This window comes from Leptidea sinapis, chromosome 24 (assembly GCF_905404315.1).
Source record: "Leptidea sinapis chromosome 24, ilLepSina1.1, whole genome shotgun sequence".
Taxonomy (NCBI): Eukaryota; Metazoa; Arthropoda; class Insecta; order Lepidoptera; family Pieridae; genus Leptidea; species Leptidea sinapis.
This window is the reverse complement of record NC_066288.1, coordinates 7,030,162-7,053,026: the sequence shown is the minus strand read 5'-3', so window position 1 is coordinate 7,053,026 and position 22,865 is coordinate 7,030,162. Positions and strand designations below refer to the sequence as shown.

At 34.2% G+C, this 22,865-nt stretch overlaps 1 protein-coding gene across 1 annotated transcript; it reads left to right on the top strand.

Moving 5' to 3' along the window:
- Positions 1–182: 182 nt before the first annotated feature.
- LOC126971775 (uncharacterized) lies at positions 183–17,757 on the top strand. Its single transcript, XM_050818172.1, has 9 exons — positions 183–550; positions 1,125–1,271; positions 2,343–2,501; positions 5,524–5,686; positions 8,180–8,415; positions 10,081–10,198; positions 12,848–13,041; positions 15,936–16,065; positions 17,349–17,757. The coding sequence occupies exons 1-9, from the start codon at positions 416–418 to the stop codon at positions 17,687–17,689; spliced, it is 1,623 nt and encodes a 540-aa protein (XP_050674129.1). The 5' UTR covers positions 183–415; the 3' UTR covers positions 17,690–17,757.
- The last annotated feature ends 5,108 nt before the right edge of the window (positions 17,758–22,865 follow it).

Here is a 22,865-nt window from a genome sequence, read left to right as displayed (position 1 = left end):
AATTCATAGTTCTGTTTTGAGTTCTTGCAGTAAACCGACGATATTGTACTCTGTATAATGTTGTACCTAATTCAGTATATTGTATTCAATATTGTACTCTGTGCCCAGTATCCAGTTCCAGTACCCACACTTGAGAGTTGTCACACTTGTCAGTTGAGACCACAGATTCAGAAGTTAGACTGAATTAGATTTAGATTTTAGAACACTATTTAATATTTATTTTTATTACTCTTACGAATTGTACGTACCTCCCAAAAATTGTTAGATGTTTTGAATTATGTTTGAATTTTAAAATTATAATGTGTTTTATACATAGTAAATATAAGTGAAAAAATATAAGTTAATATGGTGATTTCAAATTATTAGTCTTTTCATGCAAACGGAGTTTTTTCTATCAGCACTTAAATAAAATAATATGTCGACGTTAAGCAGCTCCAAGAACCATTCCAAAAAAGTAATAAATAGTAGTCGTGAACGTGATAAAATTAAACCTATAACTTCAGAATCTGGTGGTTCGAGTCAATGCGATACTCCACCTCTCACTGAGAAGGTAAGACAAAACTAGTGAGGATAATTATACACTAACGAGATAAATCTATATCTTAGAGGATTTAACATAGTAAATATCTCAGCAGTTACAAATACGGGTTATGTTCAGAAATATAGTATAATAATAGTACAATAATTCTGAAAGTAGGTATAAGTCTATAAAATTGTTGTTTGATATGTAGTAAGCAATAAAATGATTTTCTGTTATGAATAAGAAATTTTTCAAATAAATTAGGTCAATACTATAAGTACTTGTCATCATTATCATCAGCCGTAAGACATCCACAGTTGGACAGAGGCCTCCCACGCGATTTCCACAACAATTGGTCCTCCGCTGCCCTCATCCAATGTATTCTGGCAATCTTGACAATATTGTTGGTCCACCTTGTCGGGGGTCCTACCAACTAGACACAGTGTCTAGTACTTCTAATAAATTAGAAACTGTCTTCCCTATAAAATATCTTTATATTACAACCACTAAACTTGACAAAAAGGGATGAAATAGTAATTTATAGTTTAGTAACAGTAAGTAGTACAGTAATTTAGTAAGTAGGGAATATTTTTCTCAAATCCAGGATGGCAGCTCAACTCAAGGAAAATTTGCGGGTATTGGGCCAGACTCTATTATTTGTATGGGTGAACAAATTGGAGCAGAGATGAGTGCTGAAGCAGCAACCAACCTGGCTGAAGATGTTAGCTACAAGTTGAGACAGACTATTAGTGTAAGTATTATGTTATTTTACTAATTAAGGTACTCCAGACTGTCACTGGAAATTTTGTTGCTTATAAATAAAGACCTTATTGAGGCCAATAGGGATCTATGGAATTCAACTGTGGGGCTCGGCTAGTGATTCCAATATCAGTTTAATATAAAGATGTCAGAACTAAATCCTGAAACATATCTCAAATGGCTTTGAAGAGTTAATCTGAAATCCATAGCAACCTAAATATTAAGATAGTCTAAGAGGAAATAAGGAAAACCAAAATTACATACTAAAAAAACCTCTCACCCAAAACATCTTGTTGTTAACTTTTCCTGATGCAATGCACAGGCTGAAAAGATTAAATATAGATCCAAATGTGTTTGGTTTCTGGCATGAGACTGGACTCTGCACTCCAAGAGTTTGGCGAGTCAACATCTTCTGAGGATGCCTCATGTAGAAGTGAAACACTTGAATTGTTTAAAGACAAATATTGGCAGAATCACCACTAAAGAAATCTCAAAACTTCTATATTTTCTTTTTATTAAATATGTATAGAGAAATTCCTAATAAGGGATTTTCTCTAGACTGATTGCATGATAAAATTATATAAAAAAAAAATTATATTAACCTGCTGAAATGCAACCAATGGTTACTTGCTCACTCTCATCTGTTGTGAAGACCTCACTCTGTGGTATGGCAACAACATTTATAGATGTTTGGAGGTTGTTATCTTAAGTTTGTATTAAAAGCATATAAAAAAATATTAACATATTAAATTAAAATTTTATTTTGTTAAGTTTTTGTAAATGCTTATTAATGTTGTGTTTGTCAGATATTATGATAGGTTAAATAATAATTACTCAATACTGAATTATCAATCAGTTATTAGCTCGCTGTTCATATTTGGCTACTATTGAGTTTGGATATTCATTTACTTTTAAATAATTCTATGTTGGAATTTCCCCTTGGCACAAAGCTTCAAATTCTTCTTACTCTTTGACCATACTCTATCTTCTGATCCCCACATCATTGAAGGTATGATCTTTATTAAATGTTGTAAATTTTTACTTAATGACTCTGTTTCCGCAGGCTATATCATTGCACAGTGAATTGATGAAAAAGTCTGTGTTGGATAGTTGGGATGTGAACACTCTCCTCATGCTGACCGACACCAGCCCGATTATTGGCACTTCTTCTACTCAATATACAACAATAACCTCGGGAGATGAAAAACTATGTGTTGAAACAGTTAGTATCAATTTGCTTATATCTTCTTTGATATTTTAAGTAAGTGATCTATACTCTTTGGCAACACCAAAAAAAAAATAAGAAGCTTTGACAGTATTTAAGGTTCTTTTTGTGAAAATAATGCCAGGACGTTCATTTGATACCTTGGTATATAATAATACAAGCAATAATTATAATAATATTATAATGTATAAGGTACAAGGAAGAAAGTTCCTCGATACTTGCACTGTGGATATATGTGGTTCTTACATATATGCAACATGTTACAAAATACCCTGTAAAAAATATAACGTAACTATCAAAGCCAACAATTTTGTCAACCCTAGTAACCTGTCATGTCAGGGAACCAGATAATTAAACAGAAAGGCCTACATACCTATTTTCCCTTTTAATTGTCTACTTTAATAATTCTTCTATTTTTCATTCATTCCGTTTGCTACGACAATACAAGGATGTCATTATACTCAAGTACTGGCTTTAAAAAATGTCTAGTTGGAAGAAATGGTTATGTGAAGGACAGAGTGTATTTCTCCGATTGCCCAACTGTTGCTGAGGTGAGGAACACCACACACAATGCCACACGAGCCTTCCCCGGACAAGCGAGCTTGTGTATTAAGCAAGGCGGAGTATTATTTGAGCCGTGTCTGTAAATTTAACGTTTATTATAAAAAGTAAGTGTGTGTTTAGGTCGTTTCGTTAGGTTAGGTCTTTTAAAATTTATGTCGTTCCGCGAATTAGGTAGAAATGTAGGTTACATTCTCCGTAGTTTACTCTTAAATTTTACTGAAATACTTTTATTGCACATCAGTGAAAATATTATATTTTTTTTTTGGGGTTGGTATGTTATACAGTGTTACTACAGTTCTGAAATAAAGTGAATGGACTTGTTATAAGGCTCGATTTAACCTCCTTTCGGCTTTTCGGGTAGTTTTGTAAACAATCTGTAGAGAGGAGGATATTTATGAAAATATATGGCTAAACAAATGAACTAACTGAAATATAATGCACTGTGCACCTGCATATTAGGTTACCACAGCAACCATCTTGGTCATCCTCAAATAAGCTTTTAGTAAAGATGTCCCCACAGCAAGGTATAAAAATATAAGTTAATATATACCCGAACATAAATAATATACATTAACATGTCCTAAAATTCTATAATTAGTGGTCATCTGGGCATAGACAACAAAATAACACCAGTGGAAAAAATTGGACCTCTCTTAAAATTTGTATTCAGTTTTGCAATAATCCTTGCAATTTGACTGTCTATATCTATTTTCACAGCTTCATGACGTACGGTATTTTACTCTTGGGTCATGCTGCTGATATTGATATACTATTTGCTCTGCAAAAGAGAGCTGTTTGTGCTGTATATCAGCTTGGTTATAGGCAGTCTCTCAAAGAAAAATTTAAAGAAATAAATATTATGACTGTTCATTGTCAGTACATTTATGAAAATTTAATATGCGTTCACAAAAATAGTCACCTTTTTGCTCTTAATAGTGATTTTCATTATTATAACACTAGAAATAAGGGATTGCTTGTAACAAATTCTGGTAGGCTTCATAAGATACATAATAGCTTTAAGGGTAAATGTATACACTTTTATATTAAAGTCCCAGCCACTGTTCAGGCATTATCTATAAATAAATTTATATTTTTTATAAAAAAAATGACTCTGTCGTAAATCCTATTACTCCACGGCTGAATATCTAAATGATCGGACAGCCTGGGACTAGATTTTATAGCGATAGAAATGACTGTACAATATTGTATATTTTTATTGAAAAGAGCGCAAAAAATAATGCTGGGAGATAGGGCTGAGACGTATTTATCGTCACAGGTATTAAAATATCACCGGCTGTCGCTGATACAAGATATCAAAAATAACAGTGACAAGTATTAGGGGTATTTTTTAACAACTAGTATTTTAGAAACGACTGATATTTGAGTAATAACTGTTACTGAACAAGTATTTAATAACAACTAGTATTTTAGTAACAACAGATATTTAAGTAATAGCTGTTACTGGACAAATGATTAGGAGTAGGTATTTAGTAGGTAAACACTAGTATTTTGTTAGAGCTTCTATAATTGTGTGATTGGTACCATACATACCTATGTTATATTATTTTGATACAATAGGTAGTAAAATAGTTATGGCTCAAGTCTTCTTTTAAATGTGGTATAAGAAAAACCCTGTTTACTTAAATTGTCTACTGAATATTTTTCTTTCAGACATATTCGTAAATAATAGCTACATCACTTTCATACATTAACTAGATAAGATAGGTAAGTAATTAAGATATTGAAGTAAATTTAAAATGGAAGACCCTGTTTTTATTTCCATTATGTATCTAGGCTACCTAAATTTTTTGTTTCTGATATCATTTTTCGTATTCGTGTTTATTCAGTTATATTGTGCCTACGAGCAGGAAAATTCAACTCATTCATTTGGTAATTTAATAGTACCTACTGAATAATATATTTTTATGATGTTTATATCTAATTTATTCTTGAATTATTTGTATGATAAGGGCTTATTTGTATGAATTTTAATTATGTACAAGAATGGGATCACTATTTAAGTATAGGTAGTATTGAAACATAATGAATACGAAAGTATAATGATTATTTTTATTACTTCAAAACTATAAAAAAAATCTAGTTCTGTACAGCTTCACCTAAACAGAACTTTTAAAATTCGAAGTTATCACAAGAGAAAGTACTACGTAATACGTATAGATGGCGCTAACAGGTAACATAAAACTTATCACAGATAGTATTAAAATAACAGCTAGTATTTTGTAACAGGTATTTGTCACTGTTACTTTTGAGTCACAGTCACCGTCATACCTAGTACGTCTCAACTCTACTGGGAGAGTTTCTTGCGCCGCTTCTTCTTCGAAGCGGTAGTAGTGTCTAGTATATTAGAAATGACATCAAAAAGAATTCTAAAGGAATAAATTTTGAGAAAATAAATGCCTTTTATGCCTTTATATATTATAATATATTGTTCCAGGAAACTCTAGTAAATATAACAGATAAGGCATTAAAAAGTCAGAGCTATGTGTTTTCATCTGTGCCAACAATGACAGTTGAATGGATAATGGATGAGAGAAGTTTAAGCGGCAGTAGTAACATTGGTTCTAATTTACAAAACTACTATACAAAAGTGGCTAGAGGTAAGTCTACACACATTAATAAATTCTGACAGTGGCATGAACTACCTATTACTGTTAACTAAAACCTTCCCACTGGTCCATTTACTAGTAATGTAATGGATGAGGTCACCACATACCCCCTTATTCATAATAGTCTGCTAACTTAAAGCATTGCTAATTATCACTCTGTCTTCTTCTATTGACCTAAGTCAGAATGAGAAAAAAACACTCCTTAACGGCTGTTTAAAGTTAGCGGACCATTATGAATAAGGGGGTTAGTATCAACAGAACCCCATGATATTCCATTGCTGACTGATACAAAAACAAAAATCATGATATCATAATAATTTTTTTATTAGTCTAGTAATAATAATAAAGCCACAGCAGTAGTCAGATGATAAATAATATACCTAAAAGTAAAATGTTATGTGGTTTTTTTCTGAAAATTGATGTCTATTGTGCGCCTAGTGTGAGTGAAATTCATTTGTATTCCTGGTTTCATATTATAAGCCAAGTCCAAGTTGGCTAATTTTACACACAACCTTCTGTAGGTTTTCAAACGGTATGAGCCAATAGATAAATCAAATATAATATGAATTCGTAAAATAGATAACACATTAATTGAATGTAGGATTCTGCCGCCTGATAGGCAATGGTACTAACCTATGAGACACCGACTGCTCACCACTAGGACTGTATTTTTTATGGCTGAGGAGGACAAACATATAATATACCTGGTGTTAAGTCACCACCACAAAATTCTCTTACAACAACAGAGGAATCGATGGAGTGTTGCCAGCCTTCTAGAAATGTATGTGTTTTGAAGGTGCCCATGTTGTAACGTCCTAGAAACACCGCACACGGAAGCTCATTGCATAGTTTGGTTGAATGTGGGAGAAAGTTCCTTAAAAACGGCACTGTAGAGGAACGCCAGACATTCTTTTTTTTTTAATATAAAATGGGGCAAATGAGCAAGCAGACTAAGGTGGGAAGATGATATAAAGAAGGTTGTTGGACCAGTTTGGATTGGAAAAGCGCGGGTGAGAGAGGGGTCTTTGAGGAGTTTTATGTCAATGGACAAACTAGAAATAGTTAAAAAATAGAGGAAATAAAATTAAACATGTTACTACACCTAATATCTAGCAATAAGGGCTATCTTTATCTTTAAATGGGCAAGAAGCTCATGGGATGGGGAGAGGTGAGGCAACCGCCCATGGACATCCGCAGCATCAGGTGTGAAGAGATGCGTTGACAGCCTTTAAGGTGAGAGTATACTCTTTTCTTAAAGGTCCCTAAGTCGTATCGGTTCAGGAAAACCGCAGCTGGTAATTTATTTATTTATTTATTTAACACCAACAAGACAAACACTAACGAAAGTATAATGACATTATTACAATAAATAATAAATTCTAAGTGTTGACTTAATTATAGGTGTTACACACATTTCAAAAACATAGACACAAACATATTTAATTAAAATGAATGCAAACATTATCGGAATATTTACAAATTGAATTAAACGTAAATGAATAAGAGATCAATAATATTATATAATAATTAAAACATGCATCATTTCACAATTATATAAAACAGACTTAAACTTATCAGTATTTATTAATTATTTGAATAAAATATATTTTTGCCTATAATTTACAAAAAAAAAATGAATATAAATGAAATAAATTCCGTTTAAATGACGAAATATGGTCTGAAAATATATCAATATCAACTTTTTTATCTTTTTCTTTATCCTTTTCTTTATTAACAGTAGTTGTTATGACACCAATACATTTCTCATGTGATAATTTATATATAGCATTATAACTCAACATCAATCTATTAGAAAATTTATTGAATAAGGCGTTACTTTGCGGAAATCCATAACTATACAAATTATTCAAGTTTTCTTAAGTGTTAATTCTGCCAATATATTATATATTGGCGGAATTAACACTAAAGAAAACTTGAATAATTTGTATATCAATCTATTAATTGAGCGTGTGCTTTTTTCTTCGAATGGCATAAAAGACGACGGCCTTAGTGTCTTCAGTGGGGCACGAATATTTAATTGAGCTAATAAATAGGTACTATCAATGACGCCATTCACCAACTTATATAAGAAAGTAAGATCGAGGAGCTGTCTTCGATTCGAAAGTGACTGAAGCTTGAAGTACTTTAATTTATCCTCGTAACTAGCTGAGTAAATAATTAACTTTGGTACGTAGTATCTTGGAATACTGCAGCGTTGTATGGAATCCACACTTTAATATTTACTCACAAAGAATCGAATGGATACAAAAGAGATTTCTTTTGCATCTATCTTACGATCATAATCTAGTTAAAAATTGATTCCACAAAGTGGCTGTGCGAGACAAGAAATATCTTGCAAAACGCGCGGTTGTGGAATGCCAGAAGTCATCTTGATGGTGGCACTTTGTACGTAATGTCCGGTGGTGGAATTAGGCCGTTGGAATCAGAATCTACTAGTTTTGTATTATGTTTTGTCCTTTGTAGCAATTTTAAATCTTAAGAAGAAACCGAAGCAGATAGCAGTTCAAGATCTGACAACGAATACTCGAATAGGCCCCATATTCCCAAACTTGTTCAACCTGGCTGTGCTAGTATTAAACGATGATAATTTGAACGCGCTGAATGTTCCCGCCAAGAAGCCGCTTCAATCGAATGTTCTGGATATGGTTGACGCGTTGTGTTCTAACCCTTGCAGCATGGACACTAATATTCAACAGCAGGTGATTAGAATATAGGTTTATGTAGGTAAAAAGAAACATTATATAAATTAAAAAAGGAATCCTTATCATAACATTAAATTTCTGCTGCTTTTTGACATTAACCCATGTGAAACAGAGGTGTCAGGCCACTTTCATGCTGCTTTTCTGTATGAGTGTCCAGGCCGTTCAATCTGCCCTGAGGGCCTACCATTAACTTTTAATAAGCGATGCGATTCCGATGCAGTTCGATTTAGGTACCTAAACTGAATTGCTAAAATTCGTACCAAGACGTGTCTTTTACTGAATGGCGTTTGGATCCCTTAAGAAGAATGAACGAAATAAATTTGTCTGTGGTGAGAAAGAGATGACGCTCTACAGTCGTTGCATAAGTTTGTCTCTCTTACTCGAACCATATGCGTTGCGTTTCGAAACCTAAAATGATATGATTTTAGCGGTTTTTTTTTGCGTAGAAAATACTAAAAAAACATTTTAAATTGCGCTTTATAGCGTCAAATTATAAAAACCATAAAGCCTTTTCTTGTACTTATTAAATTATATTAATATAAATAATAATAATAATTTCCTTTTCTGTATTTTTTCACTATTTTTAAAAGTTATTAACAATCGCTCACTTTGACACATTAGGTATCCAGTTTAGCTTGAAATATTACCTCATGGTACGAATGAATAAACGAACTAAATCAATTTGCGATTCAGTTGATATAATTTTTGACATTCAATTGACATCATTGCGATTTAATCAGTTTATTTGACGTCAACCTAAATCAGATAGCTCTAATCACGTCGTGGTACGAAATAGCAAAGCAGTTCATTTTAGGTTGTCAATTGAATCGCAATAAGAGTTCATGGTAGGCCCACTGTACAACCATGACTTTCTTAGCACTCAGTCCATTTCATCCCCTTTTACGCCCTGGGGCAGAACAGGGCAGTAGCATTTAAATAATTAACTATTAATTTTTTAAGTATATGATTGTAAATTATTCTCATATTTAATGTTAAAATCTACCACAGCGATAACATAGCAACACGTTTTTATTATTATAATAAAGTAAAATAACGCATGGTTTAGGTAATTAATTAATTATTTTAAAGCTGGTATGGTTGACTATAATTTAAGATTTTTTAATGGGTATCTAATGTAATTAACTAAATTTTGGTATTTAGTTATTGTTGAGGAGTTATTTTTTATCAGAAAAACTTACGAGACTAGCAAGATGTTTACCTGGTCGGTAGTAGTACGTGATGTCGATTACAAAACAGTACCAGGATTTATTTTATGACAGTAAGGGACGAGACGAGCAGGACGTTCAGCTGATGGTAATTGTTACGCCCTGCCCATTACAACACAGTGCCGCTCAGGACTACTGAAAAAACCCAATAGTCACCTTGAGACATAAGATGTTAAGTCTCATTTGCCGAGTAATTTCACTAGCGACGGCGCCCTTCAGAACGAAATACAATAATGCTTACACATTACTGCTTCATGGCAGAAATAGGCGCCGTTGTTGTACCCATAATTTAGCCGGCATCCTGTGCAAAGGAGCCTCCCGCTGGATTCTTGAAAAACCCAGAATTCTGTGTAGAAAATATCTTAACTCTCTGCTGTGGTACGTGATTTAGTTTCTGAATTCAATTTAACAATTTATTTGAATTGTTGTTTTCTAGTTTCAGAGATTGTTTCCCGTCATGGTCTCAAATATATTAGGCAATGGATCACTGGCAGAGAAAATGGTTGCAATATTAACGAAAATAACAAGGACTTGGCCATCATTCATTATTATAGGTAAATATTTACTGTTTAATATTATTTTGTCACTTTTAAATGATTACCCTCACCCCCCTCTACGGCCACATACGCCCCAGAGCTATAACCACTTAGCCAATCATCCGAATATAGCTTTATCCTTAAATCTTGATATGTTTGTCCAAAGCACTGCTGTGGCGCCATCTATTATAGCCGATAATCTGCTCAAAACCAATCATATTGAGACACTTTGAGACACTTTTTTTTTCACACAAATTATCTTGCCCCAAGTTAAGCATATATAGCCTGTGTTATGGGTTACAAGACAATGATATATTTAATACAATATACTTACTTAAAAATACATAAATTCATATAAACATACATAAATACATTTAAACATCCATGACTCGGAAACAAACATCCATATTCATCATATAAATGCTTGCACCTACCGGGAATCGAACCCGGGACCTCTAGCTTAGTAGGCAGGATCGCTAACCACTCGGCTATAGAGGTCGTCTATATATACTATATTAGTTAATATATATATTATAATATGTTAAACTATCTTCATAAGATATTTATGATATATCTAAAGATAAAGCTTTCGTTAAATGTGTTCTTCTATTGAAAATTTTACATCAATGAAGCAAAATTATCGGAATATTTTTTAGATTAAAATTCATTACGAGGCTTGATGAACTTGATTTATCGCGTTACTAAATGTTACTACAGCTGAGCGTGATGGTTCAATCTCATTCAATACCAACAAAATTAGGTGCTCTATGCAACTAATGAATACACACACATTGCTTATACAGTGTGTGTGGATTGATGCGACTCATGTAAATGTTGTAAAAAGTTGTATCCACACCTGGTCACATCCGAATCCAAGCGAATGCAGCGTGCTTCATAGACCAAAACCCTCAACCTCTACGCTCCCAAAAAACATTTTTTTATGGAAAAGGAGTGCAAACGAGCGTACGGGTCACCTAGTGTTAAGTGATCACCGCCGCGGACATTATCTTGCAACACCAGAGGAATTACAGGAACGTTGCAGGTACCCATGTCGTATTCTCCCGGAAATACCGCACAAAGAAGCTCATTCCACAGCTTTGTAGTACGCGGAAGAAAGCTCCTTGAAAACCGCACAGTGTTAGGATACACATCCAGATGGTAGGGATGATATCCTAATTTGTGGCGTGTCGTGCGAACTTTATAAATAAACATACACTGTCTCATAAATGGAAGCATGACTCACTGTCACGTTCCGGCTTAGCTGAGCGTGCAAGAGAAAACGCGGAACAAGCGATAAAGAAATATGCCGTATGGCCGGCCTAAGGTGTGGTTTAAGGCGACACTAAATGCCAGCGACCTTGAGCGATATAAGTTCACGGCTGCCGGCCCGCCATCTATGTAACAAAGCCAATATTTTCAAAATTCTTGCGTGGAAAACAGTTTATATGCTTATATACCTCGTTATTCACTACTAATCTGAATAACCTACCTACCCCTATAACCTACACGAAAAAGTACAAGCTATAAGAATAACTTTTCTGAGAGAAGTACCAAAAAAATGCGTCACGCCATGCCAAAAAACTTGTTTAACTTCAAAGAAAAGTGGTAGTTCAAAAAGTCTCGGCAGTGTTAACTATAACCAACAGCAAGCATTAGCAACCTACAAATAAGACTTAAGGATATCTGTAACAGGATTAAGTTATGTTCATAGCTCGAAATGCTATACTTACACCACAAAACTTGTCTAAAAACACCATGTTTGCGTGTTTTCTGCTTACTCTTCGCCTAAAGTAAAAAAATATTTGATTAAACGAGTGCATATAATTCTAAAGGAGAATGGCGAATTTGCATGTATTTTGGGACCCACTGATAGAGATAGCGTACATTTTGGAAACTTAGTTATTGTTGTACAACGGGATAAAAGTAACAAAAAAGCAAATGGTAAGTATGTCTAAAAGAGTGGGAGAAAAAAGATAATGTAAAACGAAGTATAATTATTATTATTAATAGTATTAAGACGTGTGAGTAGAGGTTATTGTTACCGATAGACTGTGTTGACTGTATCCATAATGTTTATAATATTATATTGTATAAACCTAGCTATTCAGGTTTTCACTAAAAAGTAGGTACCTATAGGTAGTATAAAGGTAGGTACAATTTATAATAATAACTGTGAAACCAAACTTAAATAACAACTGACAGGGGCTGTCAATTGTCATTTCAACAATATCTCTATGGCATAGCGTTACGTTTTTGCAGGACAACATATGTTGTAACCAACTTTAAATTTTCTTTTTTTTTCTATTCCCATACCCTAGAATCTAAATAATTTTCATATAGTCATCAAATGAACTTATAATTGTACTAATATATATCCACTTGCCTATGTACGATGCTTCGTTAATTTTTAAATAATGTCGATCGATTTCTGCCTTTATCGAAAAATTTGTTATTTTCAATTCTTCAAAAATATTCCTTTGTATTAGGTATACAAAATAATGATAGTTCAGTGATAATAAATCAATTATTTTTATAATTTTGTATGCAATTTTTTATCTATGTTTCCTTTAGACGTTATTAGGTACTTAAAATTAACATTCGTAAACCGACTTTACATACAATTTTTTGTCAAAACATTTTTGTTTCTGACATACCAATAATTTTCAGGTAAAGGTATTCTTTTCGACTACCTCTCGCAAGGTACGAAGGACCGTCTCACGGCACCCATGATCCGCTGTGTGATGGCCCTGGGTCGCGGCGCGCTGATCGAATGCCTAGGTGATCACTTGGAGCACCTGGATAATAGTATACACGCACCTCGGAGGAATCATAGACAATGCGACCTGAGAGAGACAATGCTGGTGAGGATTATGTCGTTTGTGGCATTATTTTAAACTAATACAAATCAAAATACTTTATTATAACTGACAGTTCTATTTTCGAGGTGAGGTTTTTTAACATCGAGCACATCGCCAATACATGATAATTCTACTGATTTTGTACTAAAAGTGTGTGCATGTATCCAGATATGTATGCACGCAAGAAGTTATACTTCTTTGGCCTAACAAACCAAAAGTCCTTAAAATTAATTATTTCTCGTTTCTACGTTTGTAGAAAGAACAATATTGTAAAAATCTTGCAACGATGGTTTTGACAATTAATTATTAAAAACCGAATACGGCTGCACGGGCTTGAACCCTTTGCCCTAATAATGGACGAAGAAATCTTAAAAAAAAATAACGAATATCGCAAATGTCAGAATATTTTAGGAACCAACTTCAACCTGTTACTTTTACAGTGATGCGCGCGCTTCTTAAAATTTCACTCTCTTAAATTATTCATAACTAGCTGACCCGGCAAACGTTGTTTTGCCATATAAAGTATAATTCACGCGATAGTTTTATAAGTAATAAAATATTGCCTATATTATAGCCTGTACATCATTTTGTTCTATTGTCAATAGTTTTTGCAGCGCACGCAAAAATAGGTTTTCGATTTTACACCTTGTGTTACAAAATAGCAATTTTATTACGGATCCCTAATTTTGAAAAAAAAACATAGCCTATAGCCTTCCTCGATAAATGGACTACCCAACACTAAAAGAATCATTCAAATCGGACCAGTAGTACCAGAGATTAGCGCGTTCAAACAAACAAACAATGTATGTTTAACTATGACATGGGTACCTTCAAAAAAGCGCGTACACCTTCCTTCAACGCCGGCAACGCTCTTGTGATTCCTCTGGTTTTGCAAGAGAATGTGGGCGGCGGTGATCACTTGAACCTGCTAAGTCATATTTATAAGTTATATTTATTCGTTTTTAAGTCTTTTAAAATATTTTCACTGTTGTTCATTTAATTTATAGCATAAGTTGTTGTTGAGTTGTGACGTATTATTAAGTGTTATTAGCATTAGTTGTTAACCTTTGTGGTTTTTTTTTTAGATGCTAATTTGACCTAGTTTTATATCGGTATATGTAATATGATAAATAAAAAAAAAAAAAAAAAAACACCAGGTGACCCGTACGCTCGTTTGTCCTCCTATTCCATAAAAAAATAAATTACTTGTAACTCTTTTAAAAACTATTCAATTGTTTAAAATCACCATGTTCGCTTTTCGCTACAACAGAGTTATTAGGATATGACATGAAAAGCTGCTATTTTTGTGTACAGGAAAATTTAAACATGTGTTGAAAACTTGTTTTAAAAAATTTATTTTACAAATCCGTGTCTTTCTGTTTAGCGTTCAACAATCTTTATACCTTGATTATATTTAAACATGAGTCGAAGCTTGTCTAAGGTTTTTCTAAGGGATAGATCATATTCATATGGAAGATTTAGATTATATTATGACCACAACGGCGCCTATTTCTGCCGTGAAACAGTTATGTTTAAGAATTACTGTGTTTCGGTCTGAAGGGCGCCGTAGCTAGTCAAATTACTGGGCAAATGCGACTTAGCATATATATATACATGTCTCAAGGTGACGAGCGCAGTTGTGGTGCAGCTCAGAATTTTTGATTTTTTCAAGAATCCTGAGCGACATAGCATTGTAATGGGCAGGGCGTATCAATTACCTTCAGCCGAACTTCCTCCTTCTCGTCCCTTAATGTCATATAAAAAAAAAACAAATGTTGTGAGTTTTCTTGATTAATTCCGCCAAGATTTGTCCTCAAACAATTCTGGCAGAACTTGGCGAGTGAACATCTCCTGTGCATGCCTCGTGTAGAGGCGAAACACGTGTCGAATTGTTTGAAGACAATATTGGAATTAACACTAAACAAAACACAACACTTGGATAGTAATTATGGATTTCCGCAAAATAACGCCTAATTCAATATTTATCTCATTAATTTGTATGTGCGTGAGTTGTTCTGGCGATGTCGTTCACATGTCGCATGGTCAATATTTGTTGGTGAAAATGTAAATTTTTTATATTATTTGATTTATTAAAATCAATATAACTTTCTTTGAGTCTTTTTAAGTATTTGAAATAGGGGCAAAAGATCCTCCTCTATGTCAAATCAAATCAAAATATTTTATTGCAAGTCACATTTTACAGTAGGATGGTTGGTACATTAATGGGTAGACAATATGTGACGCCCTGCAAGGGCACAGCAACGTTATACATAATATAAATAAGTCTTATACTATATTGTAACTAATTCTCACACTTGTAATTAAAAAATTCGGGTAAATCGTAGAAGCATTTTGAAACTAAAAAATTTTTAAGATGTCTTTCAAATAGAGAAGGCTTCTCTTTATTTTTAATTTCGTTTGGGATGTGATTATAAATTTTTATTGCCATGTGGTGAGGGCTCGATGACACTAATGACATACTTGTTTGGGGAATTTTTAATTTGTTTAAATTTCTATTATTTCGCTTGTTATTTGGTAGTGTTGAGTATAAGTCCGAATGTTTTTTAACAAATTTACATGCTTCTAGGATGTTAATTGAAGTAAGAGTTAAAATTTTGTGTTTAATAAAATATGGTCTACATGAATCCATCTGCTGGATATTTTCTAAAATTCTGATACATTTTTTCTGTTGAATAAATATATCTTTTATTTCACTACAGTTTCCACATATTAATATTCCATATGATAATCTAGAATGTGCATATGCATAATAAGCAGCAAGGGCAGATTTGAAATCTGTTACGCGTTTTAGTTGGTGTGTTATGTCTTGTGATCCCCCGATGTATTTCATTTCTCTTTGTCTTGTCCTTGATCTGCCATGTTTTCTTATCTTTCAGGACGTTTCAACATGTCTTTTGAGATCGGAGCTTACAACATATCTGGAAGATTTCGTTACAACAGACTACACATTATATGAAATGCTCGGAGACTCAATATTACCCAGGAGAACTTTGTTCCCTTACCTAGGTAACTCTTTTTACTTATGTGAATCTATCTTCTAAAAATAAGCATAGTTGACTATGATGTCTTTTGTTTTTTTTTTTTTATTTTTTCTATTTTATTGAATAGGAGGACAAACGAGCGTACGGGTTCGTATTGTTTGGTGATCACCGCCGCCCACAATCTCTTGCAACACCAGAAGAGGAATCACAGGAGCGTTGCCGGCCTTTAACGGAGGTGTACGCGCATTTTTTGAAGGTACCCATGTCGTACCGTCCCGGAAACACTGCACAAGGAAGTTCATTCCACAGCTTTGTAGTACGTGGAAGAAAGCTCCTTGAAAACCGCACTGTGGAGGACCGCCACACATCCAGATGGTGATGATGATATCCTAACTTGTGGCGTGTCGTGCTAATGTTTTTATTTATTTTGCACTTTACTTATGAAGTATTAAGTTCCTAGTTTTTCTTAACCATTTTTTTATAAATCTGAATTGTGTGTACCTCTAATTTATTTCTACTAGCGATGACCTGCAATTGAGCTTTTAAAGTTTGTATTTATTATTATTTTAGTTTTAATTGAAGACTGTTGGTCCTCGTTAATAATAAAATAAAAATGAAGATATTCTTAAACTGTCTTATTAATAAACGCAATGTAAAGTTACCACAAGTTTAAAATTACTTCTCCCTGTCAGGTAAGATAAAGAAAAAAGTTTTAAATTTGGAATAATTTTACTTCAGGTTTATTAATAATACAGAAAGTGTTCAAAGATAGAAAGAAAGTAAGGAAATTGGTCAAAGTTTCTAGTATTTATTAAGAATTTCTGGTTGCATCCTACAAAATCACGAAAGTTTGTAAGAATGTATGGACGTATGTTTGTCACTCTTTCACAACTCATGTTACTATCAATCAAGATGTGTCATCAGCAAAAAAAGTAACAAATAAGTATGTCTAGTTTAAAACCAGTGGGAGGCTCCGGAGATTCCGTCTAGATTATGGGTACCACAACGGCGCCTATTTCTGCCGTGAAGCAGTAATGTGTAAACATTATTGTGTTTCGGTCTGAAGGCCGCCGTAGCTAATGAAAGTACTGGGCAAACGACACTTATAAAAAATAAAAATAAATATCTTATGTCTCAAGGTGATGAGCGCAATTTTAGTGCCGCTCAGAATTTTTGGGGTATTTCAAGAATCCTGAACACTGCATTGTAATGGGCGGGGCGTATCAATTACCATTAGCTGAACGTCCTGCTCGTCTCGTCCTTTATTTTTCATAAAAAAAATATGTACAAGAGTCTCCTTATTTACAGAAAATCAACAAAGTGAGAGTGAAAAAAGTGAAAAGTGTGATGAAGACTTGTATATGCCCCTCCGGACGTTATGTCGGGCAAAAGTCAAAGTGATACCTCCAAATGTCAGAAAAAAGTTGCAGCATGACGTGTTTGAAGTGTCTAACTATAGGAGAAGAAGTATTGTTATAAAAATAAAAAACTGTAGAAGTTTGAATATATTGAAGCCGAACAGAACAGTGTTTAGTGGATCTGTGTCCGATGTTAAAGGTGTTTTGATCGCTAGTGGTCTGTTAAATAGGTTTAAATATAATGTCAAACAAGATATCACGTTCCCAGTATTTGGAGCATTGTCTCTGTGAATATTAATTTAGAATTGAACTCATGACAAGTCGAATTCTCTTTAATTATAAATGTTATTTATTCTTGTTGTGGGTGTTTTATTTCTGCCATCGAGCTTAAACAGTGGTTATATAACTGCTGTTTAAGAACTTCAAATTAATCTCTAACGGATTCCTTTGTTGATTAAGTTTTGGTGACTGCTGTCGAATAAATGTTATAAATTTGCTACAGTTTCTTATTATGTTGAATGACTGGAGGTGTCAAGGGGGTGTTGACGAAGATGTCGGGGGGGTAAAGGCGTAGGTAAGGGGGGCGTTTTCTTGTATCTCCTTTAAAAGGCATAAAAGGCATTTATTTTCTCAAAATTGATTCCTTTAGAATTCTTTTTGATGTCATTTCTAAAAACCACTAGATACTAATACCGCTTCCGATACAAATGGCGCTCTGAGAGAGAAGAAGCGGCGCAAGAAACTTTCCCAGCATTCTTTTTTTTGCGCTCTTTTCAATAAAAATATACAATATTGTACAGTCATTTGTATCGCTATAATCACAATCTAGTCCCAGGCTGTCCGATCATTTAGATATTCAGCCGTGGAGTAATAGGATTTACGACAGAGCCATTTTTTTTTATAAAACATTTAAATTTATTTATAGATAATGCCTGAACAGTGTCTGGGACTTTATTATAGAAGCGTATACATTTACCCTTAAAGCTATTCTGCGTCTTATGAAGCCTACTAGAATAAGTTACAAGCAATCCCTTATTTCTAGTGTTATAATAAAGGTGTTGATTTTTGTGAACGTATATTAAATTTTCAAAAATGTACTGACAATGAACAGTCATAATATTTATTTCTTTAAATTTTTCTTTGAGAGACTGTCTATAACCAAACTGATATATAGCACGAACAGTTCTCTTTTGCAGAGCAAACACTATATCAATGTCAGCAGCATGACCCCATAGTAAAATACCGTACGTCATGATACTGTGAAAATAACTGAAGTACACTAATCTAGCGGTCGCAACATTCGTGTACTCTCTAATCTTTCTAACTGCATAATCCGCAGAGCTGAGTCTATATGCTAGATGGGCAATATGTGAAGCTTTTTATCTAACGTGATACCCAAGAAGACCGTAGTGTCCACAAGTTCCAATCTCTGGTCATTTATAAGTACGTTGGTTTGTACCTCCGCTGTGTTTAGTGTAATGAACCGTAAACATTTTGTTTTTTTACTGCTTAAGTGCAGATTATTCGTCTCAAACCAACGCACTATCTTTGAGAGTGCATTGTTTACCTCGTCATCAATATCTGCACGTCGCTTCACTTTAAAAATAAGTGAAGTATCATCAGCAAACAATACAATCTCGTGGCTATCATGTACCACAAACGGTAGATCGTTAATATATATAAGAAAAAGAAAGGACCGAGAATAGAACCCTGTGGAACAAATAAAATGAGATTCTTCCGTTTAATTAAATGAAACGGCTGCACGCTGTGTGAAATTTACATTTATTTCTTCTTAACTTCTAATACATATTCACTTACATAAATCTGACACTAAGGTAGGTAGGTATAGGGAAGAGATTATTTAGGGCGCCATAGCACCTGTGTGTGGTTTTTTTTTCGGTGTTCGACTATCACCTATAGGCGCGACGCTACTCGCTCCAATTTCAAGTTGTTTTTTGCCAGTCAAGTTTACTTATTAACTTTGGTGTAAAGTCACTTTATCAAATTTGAAATTTAACGCCCTACAGGCAAAATATACTTCTTCAAATTTCTTATAGATGAGAGAGAACTAAAAAAAATTGAAGGCTCAGTAATATAACTTTGATCCTAGGCTCAGCCGTGGGATCCTTAGCTAGGTTAGGTGCTACGCGGAATTCCCTGCCCCGCACCACACCGCGACCCGACACTGGAAATAATTAATGAAAAAAAAGAAAAAATCTCATTTTTATTACTTTTCGCACCACACACGAGTGATCGAATGCAGCCTCTGAATATGGCTGTATTTCGAACAAGAACTATTCCAATAATGCAGCTAGGCCAAATCGGTTTTGGATGCAATTAGGGCCTATGATCCAAATATATTAGGAGAAAAAAATTACCCTCCTTTGACTATGACAGATCGTCCTTTTCATGACTTATCGTCAGCTCTGACTGTTAATGTTGGTCCATAGACTACCGACTTCTCAGAGTGATGCATACTGTACTATGACCGACTGCCCTTCAAATGACTCCGGTAGTAACCACTGAGAAAACCATCCAAAATCTGCAGTGAATCTTTCATAATTGCAAATTGGCATCTGTAGCTGGTGCGAAAACAGGTTGCAAGTGAAAGACTATAGTATATTTGATTAAAAAGAGCGCAAAAAAATGCTGGGAGAGTTTCTTGCGCCGGTTCTTTTCTCTCAGAGCGCCATTTGTTTCCGAAGCGATAGTAATGTCTAGTATATTAGAAATTACATCAAAAAGAATTCTAAAGGAATAAATTTTGTGAAAATAAATGCCTTCTATACAAACAGAATTTAAACACTACGTTTTGGGTATATGCACTAGCCGGTACCTTCATTCAGATAAATGCCAAGAAGTTTTTTTGCCTTTGAAGCGTATTCGTTCTGCGCGAACCGCCCGATCAACAATTTTTTATGGCCATTAATACGGCCATAACCATAAGTTTTTTAATTGTTATTTCCGAAAGATATTTAACCACAGTGAAAGAGTAATATTATTGATTATCAGATACGCTTTGTCTGGACTTACCCCATGGAATATTATGTATAAAAGCGCGAAATGCAATTCCTACACCATGCTCGTCATCATCATCATCAGCCGGAAGACGTCCACTGCTGGACAAAGGCCTCTCCCAAAGATCTCCACAACGACCTGTCCTGCGCCGCCCTCGTTCAACGTATTCCGGCGATCTTGACCAGATCGTCAGTCCATCCGGTACGTGATCGCCATTCGATGACTTTACTGCCCCAACGGTCATCAGCCCGTTCAACTATGTACCCTCCCCTCCACTGCCACTTCAGTTTTGCAATCATTTGGGCTGTGTCGTTGACTTTGGTTCTCCTGCGGATCTCCTCATTTCTGATTCGATCTCGCAGGGAAACACCGTCCAATGGAAAGTATTTTTGTTTGTGGTTTTTTATGGTCATTACGTAACTTAACTCACCGGAACTTATAAGTAGGTGCATATTATGAAGTGAGTAATTATTAGGAGATAGATAAATTGAAGGTTTAAAATAATCTTCTATGCTGCAAGTTGCAACTTACCAAATATCTCTGTTCCTCTAGAATCTAATATTCTAGAGATGCCTAAAACATTAATGCATAAAAAATTAAAATTATGGCTAAAAGATAAATGCTTTTATAGTTTATAAGAATTCTTTAGCCAAAAATAATAGTATTTAAATGTAATTTTTTAAGAGGTACCTACAAACTAATGTTTAATATTATATTATTGAATTAAAACTATGTAATGTGTATTAATGACGTATAAATATAAAAATTCCAATATTGACAAGCAAAAATTTGTTTGCCGATATATTGGCGAATTGTGCTGCACAACAATTAATTGTTAACAACTATGTTACCACGATTCATACAAATAAATCATTTCATTTCATAGATCAAGAGTCAGTAACAGGTGCATCGCGATAGGTCGAACCTCGGACCGCCCAATATTGTTCTGTATTGTATACCAGGTACAAATTAATAACTACATAGATAAGGTATATGTAGGTACTATACCTTTATTTATTGAATTAATAATTTAAAACCAAGTATGATATATATGAAAATTGCAAAAAACTAGCTACACGCCTGTCTCACTCCCCGTGTAGGTATCGAAATCGTAAGTACGTGCAGGGGTCTCTACAGAGAAGGCCAGCCAGTAGGGACTCACGAGCGAGCAGTGTTGCACGAGTTAGCTTTTGTTGTCACCTACTTCACAGATCCGACCGATATTTTAAAAATACAGAAACATAGGTAAATAAAGCAAAGCATATTAAAAGGTCATTGCGATCCAAACTTTTTTTAAGCTTCCTAAAGACGCTGAAACAATCTAATTTAAAGTGATTGTTATTATAATGAAATAACTATTCATGAAATAGCTACCCATTTAGTTCCTTTATACTAAGTAGGTTTGACTATGTCGTGGTCTTCCAACGGTTACAATACTATCTCAAACTAATGTAGGTTTGAAAATAACGATTACATACCTTTTATATCATAGAAAAAACTGAGCTCTTTTTATAAAACGGCCTTACACTAGGTAAGTTACAGTTGTAGGTGAAGAAGTCAACCCTAATGTCGTCAGAAGAGGTTAAGAGTCACGCGATAGAAAGAGAGGCAACTTCTAGGTGAATAAAAATGTAGGTTAGTAGCGCTGTGCGATCTTAAACCTTATTCTATGACCGCAAGAGTCCCTATTTCTTTATTTGATTTTGCGGAGTGAGACTTCCGCAATTTAGCGACTTTGCTGAGCGTTGAGCTCTCTAATACGTATGTGAAACATTTTTCTCAGATATTAATTATTTGAAAATATCGTTCGAGATTAACGGACACTCACCTAGAAGACAAACTGCGAATTTGCTGATCTTCTCGAGAAACAAACTACTTATAAAAAACTGGCTCAAGGCCGTCGGTGCAGTTTCTCACATTAATTTTAGGCCTTGTGTTTTAAAATTTCTGAGTTGTATTTGCAACCATACATTAAATAGGAAAGTAGCACTTAACAATAATTTTTTCTGGACCTCGTTAAAATATTCCCACAGTGTACGGAACCCACCTAAAACTACTTGCAGATCCCTGCTGTAGAATTTCAATTTTAAAACTTTTTAAAGGGATAATCGATTTATTACAACGCATAGCTGTTCCTGCCAAAAAGGAAAGCAAACCCTATTCTGTGTTGTAAGTAGGTGGACGTGCTATACCTATAATATGTATGTAGGTATACATTACTTTTGATGTTTTATCTATAAAACTCCATGACGTTCTATCATGTATAGAACGTCATGGAGTTGTAGATTGCGTAAAAGTTACATTTTTATTTTAGTTAACCCGACGTTTCAAGACCTTTCCTGATCTCGTTTTCAAGGGGACTGCAGATGAAATGAGTCAAAGATAGTAGGTATTTGTCATAGTTGTCATTATGAAGTTTTTTTTTAGCACCATTTATTTCCTCGGATGT

Bases quoted from the DNA above. Each gene is read 5' to 3' on its own strand.
- LOC126971775 (XM_050818172.1), top strand. From the start codon at position 416: ATGTCGACGTTAAGCAGCTCCAAGAACCATTCCAAAAAAGTAATAAAT. The intron at 8,416-10,080 runs GTGATTAGAATA...GTTGTTTTCTAG, and splicing joins ACACTAATATTCAACAGCAG to TTTCAGAGATTGTTTCCCGT. The intron at 10,199-12,847 runs GTAAATATTTAC...AATAATTTTCAG, and splicing joins GCCATCATTCATTATTATAG to GTAAAGGTATTCTTTTCGAC.